At 39.5% G+C, this 13,352-nt stretch overlaps 1 protein-coding gene across 1 annotated transcript in view; it reads left to right on the top strand.

The window, feature by feature from the left end:
• ralgapa1 (Ral GTPase activating protein catalytic subunit alpha 1) overlaps window positions 1-5,387 on the top strand; it is a 119,489-nt gene extending 114,102 nt beyond the window's left edge. Inside the window, 1 exon segment of the mRNA XM_034195050.1 lies at window positions 5,173-5,387. Within this exon segment, the coding sequence (XP_034050941.1) occupies window positions 5,173-5,318 (146 nt within the window). The 3' untranslated portion in view covers window positions 5,319-5,387.
• Window positions 5,388-13,352: the final 7,965 nt, after the last annotated feature.

The raw sequence follows: 13,352 nt of genomic DNA, 5'->3' as shown, positions 1-13,352 counted from the left end.
AATCGTTTTGGTATTTGTCTCCTGTGATTTCATGGGAATACATCCTTTGATAAATGTTTATTCACAGGAAGATAACGTCCGAGTGTTGCTCATTTCAGCCGTGATCATACGACATTATGAGGAAGTGACATAAAGGTTCTTCATGAGTCTTTTTTAATAAAGTTAAAGATCATGTTTGGGAACGTGTTCTTTCCTTTTATACCTTTGTTTTTGTCAACTCGCTGCCTCATGATTTTAGCACCAGTTAATGTTTCTTTATTTTTAAAAAGAACATCAACAACAAATCCATTGTTATTTCCAGTTGTGAAAAAAAACATGGACATGTTCAGTGAATAAGTCCGAATATCTACTGCTGTTCACATGAAGGAATAAAACATGTTGTTGGTATTTATTAGTTAATTGATCATAAAACTTTATTTTATTCGGAATGTGCCATTTTCTGTTTGTGTCTTCTGCAGGTGGCGCTCTTCTGCTTTCTCTCATTAATATCGAATGATCTTTGTGTGGTGACAAACTAATGGTATTGCAAATCTTTTAAATTATGAATTGATTTCTCATGAAATAATCAGATGAATGGAAGATATAAAGAGTTTTTATTGTTCTTTTGTTCGTGTGACTGTTTTTCTGCCTAAAATTGTTCCTCATTAAAGCAGTAAATCTAATCAACACATTGTCCCGAGATGATTAGGACGCTGGGGACAGACTGCTTTTACTGGTTTTCATCCCACAAAAAGTTGTTCCAGAACACAGAACCAGAACCTGTTGCATTCTGTTTGTAGCAACGGTTCCATAAATTCTCCACGAAAACCTGACAACACAAAACCAAGCAAAAAAAAAAAAAAAAGTTGTCAAATACTCTAAAAGTCATATTACTGGAGTTTTTATGTGAAATATGTTTTGCTGTGATCTTGTGTTCTGGAATAAACATTGCTCCGCCCCCCTCCTCACATTAACTCACAGGTTCCTTTAACAAACAGCACAGTCAACAATCATTCTTCCTGTTTTTTACTTTAATATTACAGGTTCTGTTCATTTGACTTTTTTCCCCATCTTTTTTTCCGGCTGTTTTCTCCTTTGCCCCACCCCCTTTCTTTAGATCGTAATGTGTCACTTGCCTATTGCTAAAAGGTAAGCCTGGTCACATGATTGCTACGACCTCTTCTGGCTGGTTTCCTCTAACGGTGTTCTAACCTCACGGGTTCCTCATCCTCAGTGTGTTTTTCGTCTTTCCACCCTCTGTTTAACACATTAATCAGCAGGTCTGCATGCCTTCTTTTCTTCACACAAACAGACATCACTTTCAACGCGTCTGCGAGTGCAGTTTGGTCGTAGGCCTTCGTTTCAGCACCACTTAAAGTTCTACTTGAATCTGGCTGCCCTGAACACAGGTACTCTGAGCGTGGTGCGAATGGAGATGGAGTCTCTGATGTCTTTTGGCTCCTACACTGTCCTTGGATGGACTGGATGTTGGTTCTGGTTGTGGAAACCAAAGACTTTGGTGTCTTTGTTGGTGAGGAAAGGTTTACTGAGCTTGACGTTGTGGACGATGCTGTGAGCTTTGTGAAATCAATAGAGACTCTGACTGCAGCTCTTCAGAAGCTGAGTGAGGAATGAGAGTCTCTGGTCTCACAGTGACATTCATTTCTCTGGGTCCTCAGCTTTTGAGATCCAGAGACACCAGGGAACATTTTATGGAGTCAAGATATCAAAGGTCAGAGATGTTTGGTGATGCTGATATCTTTGCAACAGTAGAAAGGTCCAAGTCTTTAGGGTCCTGGTGCTTCCTGTCTGTATGGTTGTCAGACTTGGACTCTAACCAGTGATCTAAGGCAGTGACTGGATGTCTTTGGTCTCAGGTCTCTGGATGATCCTTGGGTTCCGCTGGAATAATTTGTGTCAAATGAGTGGTTACTTATGGTTATGATAAACAGCTGAGTTTTATATGGTTGGTTAGCTACAACAGTTCTGTTGTTGCACATTCCCTTTTTTTTTTCTTAGTTTGACCAAAGCTGATGGTCACCTCATTGAATCTGTTCTGCTTGAGGTTTCTTCATGGAAAACCAAAACAATGCCATAGGAAGGTTTTCCTTCCAACTGTTGTCAGTGTGCTGGCACACGGTCTGGGTAAGCATCACATTTTGAGGGGACTTATGATTTGGCAATCTATAATGAATTCAATCAGGTAGACTTTGATTGAGGAGTACCACTTGGATCATAAGGAGACATCAGCTACCACATTTTATCCATGTGGTGTGTTTCTCTGTGCATTATCCAGCACAGAGGTGTCTGTGTTGAAGACCCCCAGCAGCTGGACAAGGTTGAGCACATGCCCCACATATTCACCTGACTACAGCATTTAAATAGTGACATCCTAAAAGGAGACAGGGTTGGATTGGTGGTCTGTCTTGGTGATTGCCATTGGACCCAGGGTGGTTCCATGGGGCCAGGGGTGTTGGCTCCAAGACCTGACCTGCCACGAAATCTCAGTTCTTGGTCGTCTTCAGGCCATTAACATTAAATGAAGTTAATGTTAGTGGCCGTTGGATATTGGTCTCTGCGGGTCGGCACCAGGACGCCTGTGATTGTCAACTCCAGTTCTCCAACAGTTCATGTAGATTTGACCAAGTATATCACCACCTGGGCCATCCAGATGATGCAGTGCTTTCCTTAAAAAATAATTCAAACTCACATTCAAGTCTTCACAATAATAGTAATTCTTGATATTGTCACTTAGTCAACTTCCCTTGAACTTGTGCTCCAGTAAAAACAGTTATTGAAGGTTTTCTTGTCAGATTTTAAGGGGCAGAGCACATGGTTGCAGGTAGGGTTGAGGTGTTGCCCAGTTTCCAGCCTGCAGGTCCCTGTGTTCCACTTCAGTCTGGGACGAATCCTGCTGCTTGTCACTTCCTGTTTAATAAAAGGCTTTTGAAGCAGCGCACCTTCATACTGAATAAATCTCTTTACCCACGATGAGAAAGCTGAACTTTATTTTAATGAGGGCTGTGTTCATCTGAACGGCACTCGGCAGCGCAATGAAGGTGAGCTTTTGTTTTCTCCTGTCTCCCCTTAACCTGCAATGTGGGGCTGACCTGGTGACACTTTGATCTTTTGTTTGTTCCTCTCCCGTGCCGCGCACACACAATGACACATTTCAAAACATTTGGACTAACACACTTTGTTTTCAGACTCACTGATAAATTCTTCTCGCAGCCTTGTTTTTGTTGTTTGTCTGTATGTGTTGTTGTTTACTTTGTCATCTGTTTGCCATCTTCTGTTTTTTATTCAGTTTCTTTGCTTTTTTCTGATCTTTGTCATCTCTCCTGACTCCTTCACATCCTTTTACTTCTTCTTGTCATTATTTCCTTTTCCTGTGACCTTGAACCTTCCTTCCTCACCTCCTTTGTTTCTGCTCTATTGTTCCTCCTCCTGGTTCCCTCACTGGCCTCCTTTGCTTATTATTATTTATTTTATTTTTTTTTTTTTTTTTTTTTACTTTTTGGTTTTCTCTTCTTCCTGCTCTGTCCTTGTTTCCTTGTTTGGTCTTGTGCTTTCTTCGGTTCGCAGAGAACAGCGGGGTTTTGTGTTTGGTGGTTCCTGGTAAACCAGTGGACACTTTGAACAGTTCCGGGTGAAGGGAAGGCTCTGAAGCAGAAGGTTCTTCACGCTAGCTGTGAATGGTACATTTGGTACAAAGTCGTGACTTTAGTCTCGTCATTTTTCTTTCAAGTTTTCTTCAGTTCATCTGACAGTTGGGCACTTGAACCGTGGCTGAGGTCACTTTCATCACTTCGGAGAGAATCTTTAATGGTCAGAAAAACAAGTCCATGTGTGAAATACTGACTTGCAGTGCACAGAACAATGCTGACTCTTCTGATGTCTGTTAGCAAAGGAACATCACTGCGGGATGCCCAGTGTCCCCCCAAAGACGGGTTCCAGTTTTACTTTTATTTGTTTTTGACCTTTTGAGCGTGCTGACTGGTGATATGTTTGGAGGTTGGTGGTACCATCGCGCTCTACGTAGAATGGTTCAACTCTCAGTGGAATTGGTGCTTTGTACAAAGTGGATGGATTCATTGAGAACCATCACTGACCCTAAGCGCACCTCAAAGCTGGGGCGGCCTGAAGTCCTGACCTCGGCCTCTCAAAAATATCTGAACTGTGCTTAAAAGTCAAGCTGGTTCCAGGAAACCAACAGATCGATAGAATTGAACTCCATTCTGCCAAGAAGCTTGTTAATGGCGTCTACATTTGTGTGGTCAGTGTTAGCTGTGCTGTATTACATTTTGATCCTGTGCCGATTTCAGGAAAGTCAAAATAAATTAAAAGTTGTTCACCAGGTTATTTTTTATTTTTCTCTTGGAGATGGATTTTTTTTTTTTTTTTTTTTTTTTTTTTCTTTTCATGTCATTTTGACTGAAACATTCAAGTAAATCAGTGAAAGGTCAATGTTGCTGATATTCATGTTCACGGTGAGCGTAGGTGAACTTCTGGTCACACCTGTACTAGATCTTAGCAGTCCATGAACTACCGAGGCCCAGCTCTGACCACTGATTTTTGTTAAATACAGAAAGGGACGCTCGTATTCTGCAGCAGCATCATTATTTTTTAGGAGCATCTCTGCCAGTAGTTTATACAGATCGGTATCCTTCCCACCTGACTGGACCGTGCTCTGGATCGGGTCCTTCCCACCTGACTGGACTATACTCTGGATCGGAGTCTTTCCTGCCTGATTTCACCGTACTTGGGATTGGGGTCCTTCCTGTCTGATTGGACCGTACTCTGTATTGGGGTCCTTCCCACCTTATCGGACCGTACTCTGTATTGGGGTCCTTCCCACCTTATCGGACCGTACTCTGTAGCGGGGTCCTTCCCACCTTATCGGACCGTACTCTGTAGCGGGGTCCTTCCCACCTGATCGGACATTACTTTGGTTGGGGTCCTTCCCGCCTGATTGGATGGTACAGGATGTAGTTTTTGTGGTGGAAATGTGCCTGTGTCATATGTCTTTGCGATCCTGTACGATCTGGGTCGGGATGACAGCACGGGGCTCGGTGGTAACTTCCTTGTTCTCTTTTCATTCTTTTGTCCTCTCACTCACTTCCTCCCCTCCTCTCCTACATCCCTTCCTCCCCTCCTCTCCTCCCATCAACCTCGTATCTTCCTCCTCCTCAGGCTCCTGCCTCGAGATGCTTCGGGGAGGAAGTCCGGCTCTTGGGGAGGCCGGGAGCGACTCGGCGTCCCCCATGTCTCCTCGGACTAGCAAGAGCCGCATGTCCATGAAGCTGCGTCGTTCCTCTGGATCAGCCAATAAGACCTGAGCATTCCCCATGACCTGGACCACACGAGACTGTGGCTTTATATCACATCACAGAGCAAAATCAACCCCCTCCAGCCAGGTCCTGACTTCCTGATTGACATGAAACAGATGAGATCTGCTTCTAGTCCAGTCAGGAGCAGAGCTCTGAAAGTCGAACCTAAGCGAGTGACGCAGAGTTACTTTTAAAGCCGTTGAAGTTTCCCGGTGGGTTTGTGTATTTATGGGGATATTTTAATTTATGCTTGTTAAAAAGAAAATTCAAATGAGCTATTTAATCATTATGTAAACAGGGGCTTGGGCCAAGGTGGATCCACATCTAATGGAGAAACCACAACTCTTTTAAACCATCGACATTTTAGGGCCATTTTTTTTCTTCAGTTTCCCAATATGTAACATTTGGACCGTAATTTAGAAGAAATGCTTCAGGGAGTTGGTGATGTGGCAGTTAGGTGGAGCCATGCACTCACCTGAGTCCCTCTGTGCTTAATGATTTGTTGTTTGTTTTTTGTATGTTTGTTTGGGCCTGGGCTTATCAACCATCATTAGACACAGTTCTGTGTTTTGTCATCACTTTGTTTAAGATCATTATTTTTCATTTCTCTGTTTTAATGTGAAAATTGAAGAAAAAAAAAAAAAAAGAAAAAAGACTATCCACAGACCCAGGTAAAGGTTCAGGGAGGGGGGGGAGCTTATCATTTGGAATGCAGGCGTGGAGTTTTATTGTACGTCTGTTTGTTAATTTAACCATCAGGGCTTTAACTTTTGGACATCCAATGGGATTAGACTTTGCTCCTTCTGCATGCTGCATTCTGATTGGACCTTTTTTTTTTGTAAAAATCCTGTATTATATCATGTGCTTTCACATTATTGTTTTGTCTGTAAAAGCACTTTTTGTGACTTTTGCGTCACTGGATGTTTGTAAAATAGTGTATGTGTGTATTTTGTTGTCAGCACAGCACCAACACAACTATAAAATCTTTTTTCTTCACACTTCACAGGAAATGTAAATAATGTGCCGCTTGATCAAGAAAAAAGCAAGAAAAATCATCATATTTGAGGAAAAAGTTTGTTTAGGATAGAAACAGTAGTTGCTGTGTTACAAAAATAACGTTGTAATGTAACAACAAAAAAATCCCTTATTACGTGAATTCAATAAAGCTGTATTTTTATGAAAAGGCTGTTATGAATATCTTACAAAAGTTTCACAATTATATTTCAAAGATATACTTGTTCTAATTTAATTTCCTGTATGTTTGTATTGTCCACTGTCTGTAGCATGGCCCAAGCAGAGGGTCACCCCTTTGAGTCTGGTCTGCTTGAGGTTTCTTCCTCATTCATCAGAGGGAGTTTTTCCTTACCACTCTGGCCTGTGTGCTAGCATGAAAACAATGATTTCCTGTCAGTGGTCAAATACATCAGATGGGTTGTTAAGGTTAGACCTTACTTGTGTGAAATGCCTTGAGTCACCTTTGTTGTGATTTGGAGCTATATAAATGAAATAAATAAAATCAGTTAAATTGACTGTGATTTTTTTTTTTTTTTTTTTATTAGTTTCTAAAATGTAACTTTAAAAAAGTATTAAAGCTTTAACAATTTTCCAGAGACCTAGAAATTACTTTCAGACCATCCATCCTTCATAAAGTTGATCAGAATCAATGATCAGGGCCAAAGCCTGGCAGTTAGTGCCAAATATAGACATTCAAGATCAATGATCAATGATTAGAGCCATAGAGCAGCGATCAGGATCAAAGGTCATTGTTCAGGATCGGGGCCAAAGGCTGGCATTTAGTGCAAAAAAAATAGGCCATTAGGATCAAAGATCAGAGCCACACAGCTGCAATAAGGCTCAAAGATCAATTATCAGGGTGAAAGATCGGGATCAGGGCCAAAGACTGGCAATTAGTGCCAAATTTCGATGATCAGGCTCAGTGATTATAGGCAAAGAGCAGCAATCAGGATCAGGGCCAAAGACTGAATCGAATCGAATTTATCAATCAAATTTAATGTCAAGTTCTCACATATAAGGAATTTGATCTGGTGTGATTGGTGCATAAACAACAATAATAAAAAAGACTAGTGATTAATGCCAAATGTAGATGATCAGTGATGAGCACCAAAGAGCAGGAATCAGGTTGAAAGAGCAGGGTCAAAGACTAGAGATTAGTGCCAAATATAGAAGATCATGTTCAATGATCAGGATCAAAGATCGGGATCAGAGCCAAAGACTAGTGATTAGTGCCAAATATAGATGATCAGGAGCTGTGACCGGGATCGGAGTTTAGTGCTCAAAATCAATGACAAGTGATCAGGGTCATAGATTGAGGGTCAAAGATCAGCGATGTTCTGTAATGTTCTTCTTTGTTCCTGTCCCGGAGAAATGATGAGGTCACAGACAGGCTGACATCCTTAAACAGGTGGCTGGTAAAGTTTTGTAGTAAGCAGGGATTTAATTTTGTGGCTGACTGGCCCTCTTTCTGCGGCTGCAGTAGCTTCATGATGCTGGATGGTCTCGTCCCTACTGGGGAAGGCCCCACTGCCATACTATCTGTGACCATAGGTTCTTAAAAGAGAGGGTAACATTAGGAAACCGCAGTAGACCACAGGACATTAGATGACATTAGCAACCTGCAGGTTAGTGTAGTCATGAAATGTTTTAGAGGTTCTCGTTAGAAAAACGTTCCCAGTAACACTGTGGATAGTAACCTACAGTAGTGTTCAGAATAATAGTAGTGCTATGTGACTAAAAAGATTAATCCAGGTTTTGAGTATATTTCTTATTGTTACATGGGAAACAAGGTACCAGTAGATTCAGTAGATTCTCACAAATCCAACAAGACCAAGCATTCATGATATGCACACTCTTAAGGCTATGAAATTAGGCTACTAGTAAAAAAAAAAAGTAGAAAAGGGGGTGTTCACAATAATAGTAGCATCTGCTGTTGATGCTACAAACTCGAAACGTATGTTCAAACTGCTTTTTTAGCAATCCTGTGAATCACTAAACTAGTATTTAGTTGTATAACCACAGTTTTTCATGATTTCTACACATCTGCGAGGCATTAATTTTGTTGGTTTGGAACCAAGATTTTGCTCATTTACTAGTGTGCTTGGGGTCATTGTCTTGTTGAAACACCCATTTCAAGGGCATGTCCTCTTCAGCATAAGGCAATATGACCTCTTCAAGTATTTTGACATATCCAAACTGATCCATGATACCTGGTATGCGATATATAGACCCAACACTATAGTAGGAGAAACATGCCCATATCATGATGCTTGCACCACCATGCTTCACTGTCTTCACTGTGAACTGTGGCTTGAATTCAGAGTTTGGGGTTTGTCTCACAAACTGTCTGCGGCCCTTGGACCCAAAAAGAACAATTTTACTCTCATCAGTCCACAAAATATTCCTCCATTTCTCTTTAGGCCAGTTGATGTGTTCTTTGGCACATTGTAACCTCTTCTGCACGTCTTTTATTTAACAGAGGGACTTTGCGGGGGATTCTTGCAAATAAATTGGCTTCACACAGGCGTCTTCTAACTGTCACAGCACTTACAGGTAACTCCAGACTGTCTTTGATCATCCTGGAGCTGATCAATGGGTGAGCCTTTGCCATTCTGGTTATTCTTCTATCCATTCTATCCATTTTCTCTTCCATGCATCTCTGGTTTGTTTTGTCCATTTTAAAGCATTGGAGATCATTCTAGATGAACAGCCTATAACTTTTTGCACCTGCGTATAAGTTTTCCCCTCTCCAATCAACTTTTTAATCAAACTACACTGTTCTTCTGAACAATGTCTTGCACATCCCATTTTCCTCTGGCTTTCAAAGAGAAAAGCATGTTTAACAGGTGCTGGCTTAATCCTTAAATAGGGGACACCTGATTCACACCTGTTTGTTCCACAAAATTGACAAACTCACTGACTGAATGCCACACTACTATTATTGTGAACACCCCCTTTTCTACTTTTCTTTACTAATAGTCCAATTTCATAGCCTTAAGAGTGTGCATATCATGAATGCTTGGTCTTGTTGGATTTGTGAGAATCTACTGAATCTACTGGTACCTTGTTTCTCATGTAACAATAAGAAATATACTCAAAACCTGGATTAATCTTTTTAGTCACATAGCACTACTATTATTCTGAACACTACTGTAAGTGCTCAACTTGCACTTAGCTTACGATCCACATAAACCACAGTACCTCTAAGTACATCCGGATTGGTTCTTAGACTTCTGTAAACCTAAAATGAGACACCTGATTCACATTAAGATAAAATCAATTCCCTGTACAAATGTGACAGCTACCAAATCCACTAAATGTCTTTTTCTAGTTTTCATAAATATAAGGTCACTGTCCTCTAAATTGCTGCTGATTGATATAATTTTGGGCCATCTTTTAGATATAATCAGCTTCTTTGAAACATGGTTGAAACCAAATGTACACCTACCTTTAAAGCAGTATCAGCGGTTCTCAATTACAGTCCTCAGGGACCACCTAATCTATACATCGCCATCTCACCCTGCTCTGCCAAAGCATGATTAGCTCATTCAGGTGTCTTAGACTTTGTTTCGGCTGAGCACACCTGAATGAGTTATTCAGCAGGTAGAGACGGAAAATGTGCTCTTTCTGAACACAGTCACTCAGTGGACACCCTCACAGTCTGAACACAGCACTCACTAATCTATTGGACTCTACTGCTCCACTTCCTGTCAAATTTTGTCACCACGTGTTGCAAGCACTTTGGTTTAAGGAACATCTACGATGTCTCAAGAGTAAGTGTGGGAGTTAGTGCAGTAGATAACAGAATATTAACAGAGGAATCCTTCAAATGGTGATACAAGCACCAAACCTGGCATAAATACTCCTTAAACATTAGTCTTTTGAAAAAAACTGAGTATCCACTAGAATTTTCAATAGGCTGCCAGGTTTGGTCAATTGAAGAATTACACAGGGGTCAAAATCTAAAAATGTTCCAATCAAATTGAAAGCTATACCACATTATTTGTCTGAACATAAATATTCCAAAAAGGTATAGTTTGGGCTATTTATGACTGAATGTTATGGAGTTATGGGGTAAAAACAGCAAGAATGGTAACAAAGGTCAGCTTTAGTTTGTGCAGAGGTCAGAAGATAAAGTTGCTCCAAATATTGTAAAACATGATGCAAATTGTGGGTTGAGTTAATACGGTTTTAAAAAGGAATAATTTGCACCATGTGTCATGCTTAGTTATCACGTTACAAGGTAGCGTATGCCAATAATTTGTACCACTTTTTTACCAAAGTTGGAGCAAATTTAACTTCTGATCCCTGTACAAACTGAAATTGACCTTTATCACCACTTGTAATGTTTTTACCCCATAACTATAACATTCAATAATAGATAGTCCAAACTATACCCTTCTGGAAACTTTGTGATCAGACACACAATGTGCTGTAGCTTTCAATATGATTGGAACATTTTTAAATTTTGACCCCTGTGCAATTCTTCAATTGACCCCTACTTGGCCGCTTATTGAAAATTTAAGTGGATACTCAGTATTTTCAAAAGACTAATGTCTAAGCATTATGTGTGCCAATTTTGGTGCTTGTTTCCAGAAATGAACAATTGTTACAGTTATCCGCTCCACTAAGTCTGGAACATAAATGCAGCAGCTCTAAATTAGATGTTTTTCATCTTGTCCAGCATGACAGTTTATTGAAGTAAAAATGTGTTGCTGCCTGCAAAAAGGGCTCATTATTCTGATTTAATTAGCAAAAACAAGCAAAATCCACCATTCCTGTTTGACAATGTGAACAAACTTATTCAAGGGCAATTGCCATTTACAGCTCGAAGATTTCTCAGACTACTTTTGGAGGGATAATAGAGGATATTAGGATAAACATATTCCAGAAAACTTTAGTGGGACTGGGAGATCCTATAACTAATGTGAACAGATTTTGACATGCTCTTGCTTTGTATCTGTATGATGTCATAAATTGTGGATAATGCTAACAATCCCTCTTGCCTCTTTGTTCTGTTACCAGCTAACCCGTTTGAGGACTTGTGCAGTCTCTACTTGGACCCACTATGCTGAAAATTGTTAACCTGTTGCAAAGTCAGTTCTGTTCCTGCAGTGATTTAGGTGCAATCCCAAAACTCTCTAAACCCTATCCCTTCATTTTGCACATTTACATGTATATTGGTATTAGTCAACATATTTATCGTGTTTAATGTGTGATGATTATGTGAGGGTGCGCTAACATGTTAAAGGTGTTTTTATCTCCAGGAAATGATTTGAAAACTATGAGACCCGTCACAACATTTATGTTTTAAACATTAACTATTGTTTTAGTTCATCCTCTAATGTGAACATATTTTCACATTTAGGTAAATATGTCAAAAATTTGTCATTTTTATCTTGTCACTGATCAGGCAGTTAATTGAAAGGAAAATTAAACAAGTCTTTTAAATTAATCATCAGTCTAATTTTGGGGGGGAATTCATTTTTTTAATGAAGATTATCTTTTTGCTGTGAGCTTTGATAAAACAGCAGCAAATCTGTCAGCATTTCTAATTATTGATGACTTGTTTGATTCTTTTGCTATTAACTTTGAACAAACAAAAAAATAATAACAGGATAAATTCCCACTAATTTGAAACAACCAGAGAACATTTGAAATTTTTATTTCATAAGAAACAAACAAACAAAAAAAACTGGTTCTTAAATTAGTTGTTTTTGAAGTTAATTGTAAATGGACTGCATTTATATAGCGCTTTTCCATCTGTATCAGACGCTCAAAGCGCTTTACAATAATGCCTCGCATTCACCCCAATGTCAGGGTGGTGCCATACAAGGCGCTCACTAAACACCGGGAGCAATAGGGGATTAAAGGCCTTGCCCAAGAGCCCTTAGTGATTTTCCAGTCAGGCGGGGATTTGAACCTATGATCTTCTGGACTCAAGCCCAACACCTTAACCACTAGACTATCACCCCCCCAATTGTATCACAGCTTAATTGATTCTTAATTCAAAAGTTAAACATTTTAAGAAATGTACATCATACTTTAAAGACGTCATTGTGATGCTTTTGTCCAACTAACTGTCTATAACCTAAAATGATTCTGTTCACAGGCAAATGAAACACAAGAAAATGACTGATACATTAAAAATTGAATTTAATTAAATGATTAATTAATCTGCAATGTGTTTGTTTTTTCTGTCAGTCAACCAGTAAATAATTTCAGCTTTATAAATCACATGAATATCTCACCAATTTAGATTGTCCATTCCATTTATTGATGAGTTTAAATAGATTTGACATTCAGATGTAATCAATATCAAAATAGATCTGCTTCATTGAAACACAATAACAGTTTGAATACCATAAAGACATTTTAACAATTTAATAATAAAGACAAAAGACTGAATTGAACCAGCAGTATTCACATTAAATTATCCATTTCTCTGAAAATATTAAAAAAGAAAACATTTTCCTGGGCAACATGAAATTTAAATCAAGCCATCGATTGTCTTCAGTACTCAGCTTTAGAAGTTTTCTTTCTAAATGAAGTTGCAGGTTAGAATCCGGATCACAGAATCCAGGGTCTGTCACAGCCTCCAGTAAGGTCCAAACATTTTTTCATGTTTAAATTCTTTAAGGTCTTTTTTTCTGCCTTGTGAATCCACATCAAAATTCCAGGTTCACACTTTATACCAAGATTTGTGAAAATGTAGAATTCCTCCCTTGTTGGTCAGAACATGCAGTCAGGCTGCAGACACTCAGCCCTCAGCAGCTCCACACTAAAACATCAGCTCATCTCTGTGGAACAAATCCAGGTCCGGCATCAGATCTGGATCATTTCAGCTACTGAGTAAATATTACTGTGAGGATTTCTCCTCATTTTTAACATTAAATACATGATATTTAAATTCAGTCATACTATGAATATGTCCTAAAATAGAGGCCAAAGTCTAGACTGCAGATCTGAACCTAGATCCAGCTGGTCTTTGTGACAACTTAGAAAAGAGTTGTGTGAGTGAATGATGAT

The sequence above is a fragment of the Thalassophryne amazonica genome, chromosome 19 (assembly GCF_902500255.1).
Source record: "Thalassophryne amazonica chromosome 19, fThaAma1.1, whole genome shotgun sequence".
In the NCBI taxonomy this organism is placed as follows: Eukaryota; Metazoa; Chordata; class Actinopteri; order Batrachoidiformes; family Batrachoididae; genus Thalassophryne; species Thalassophryne amazonica.
Note: the sequence above shows the minus strand (reverse complement) of the source record. Positions and strands in the feature narration are given on the sequence as shown.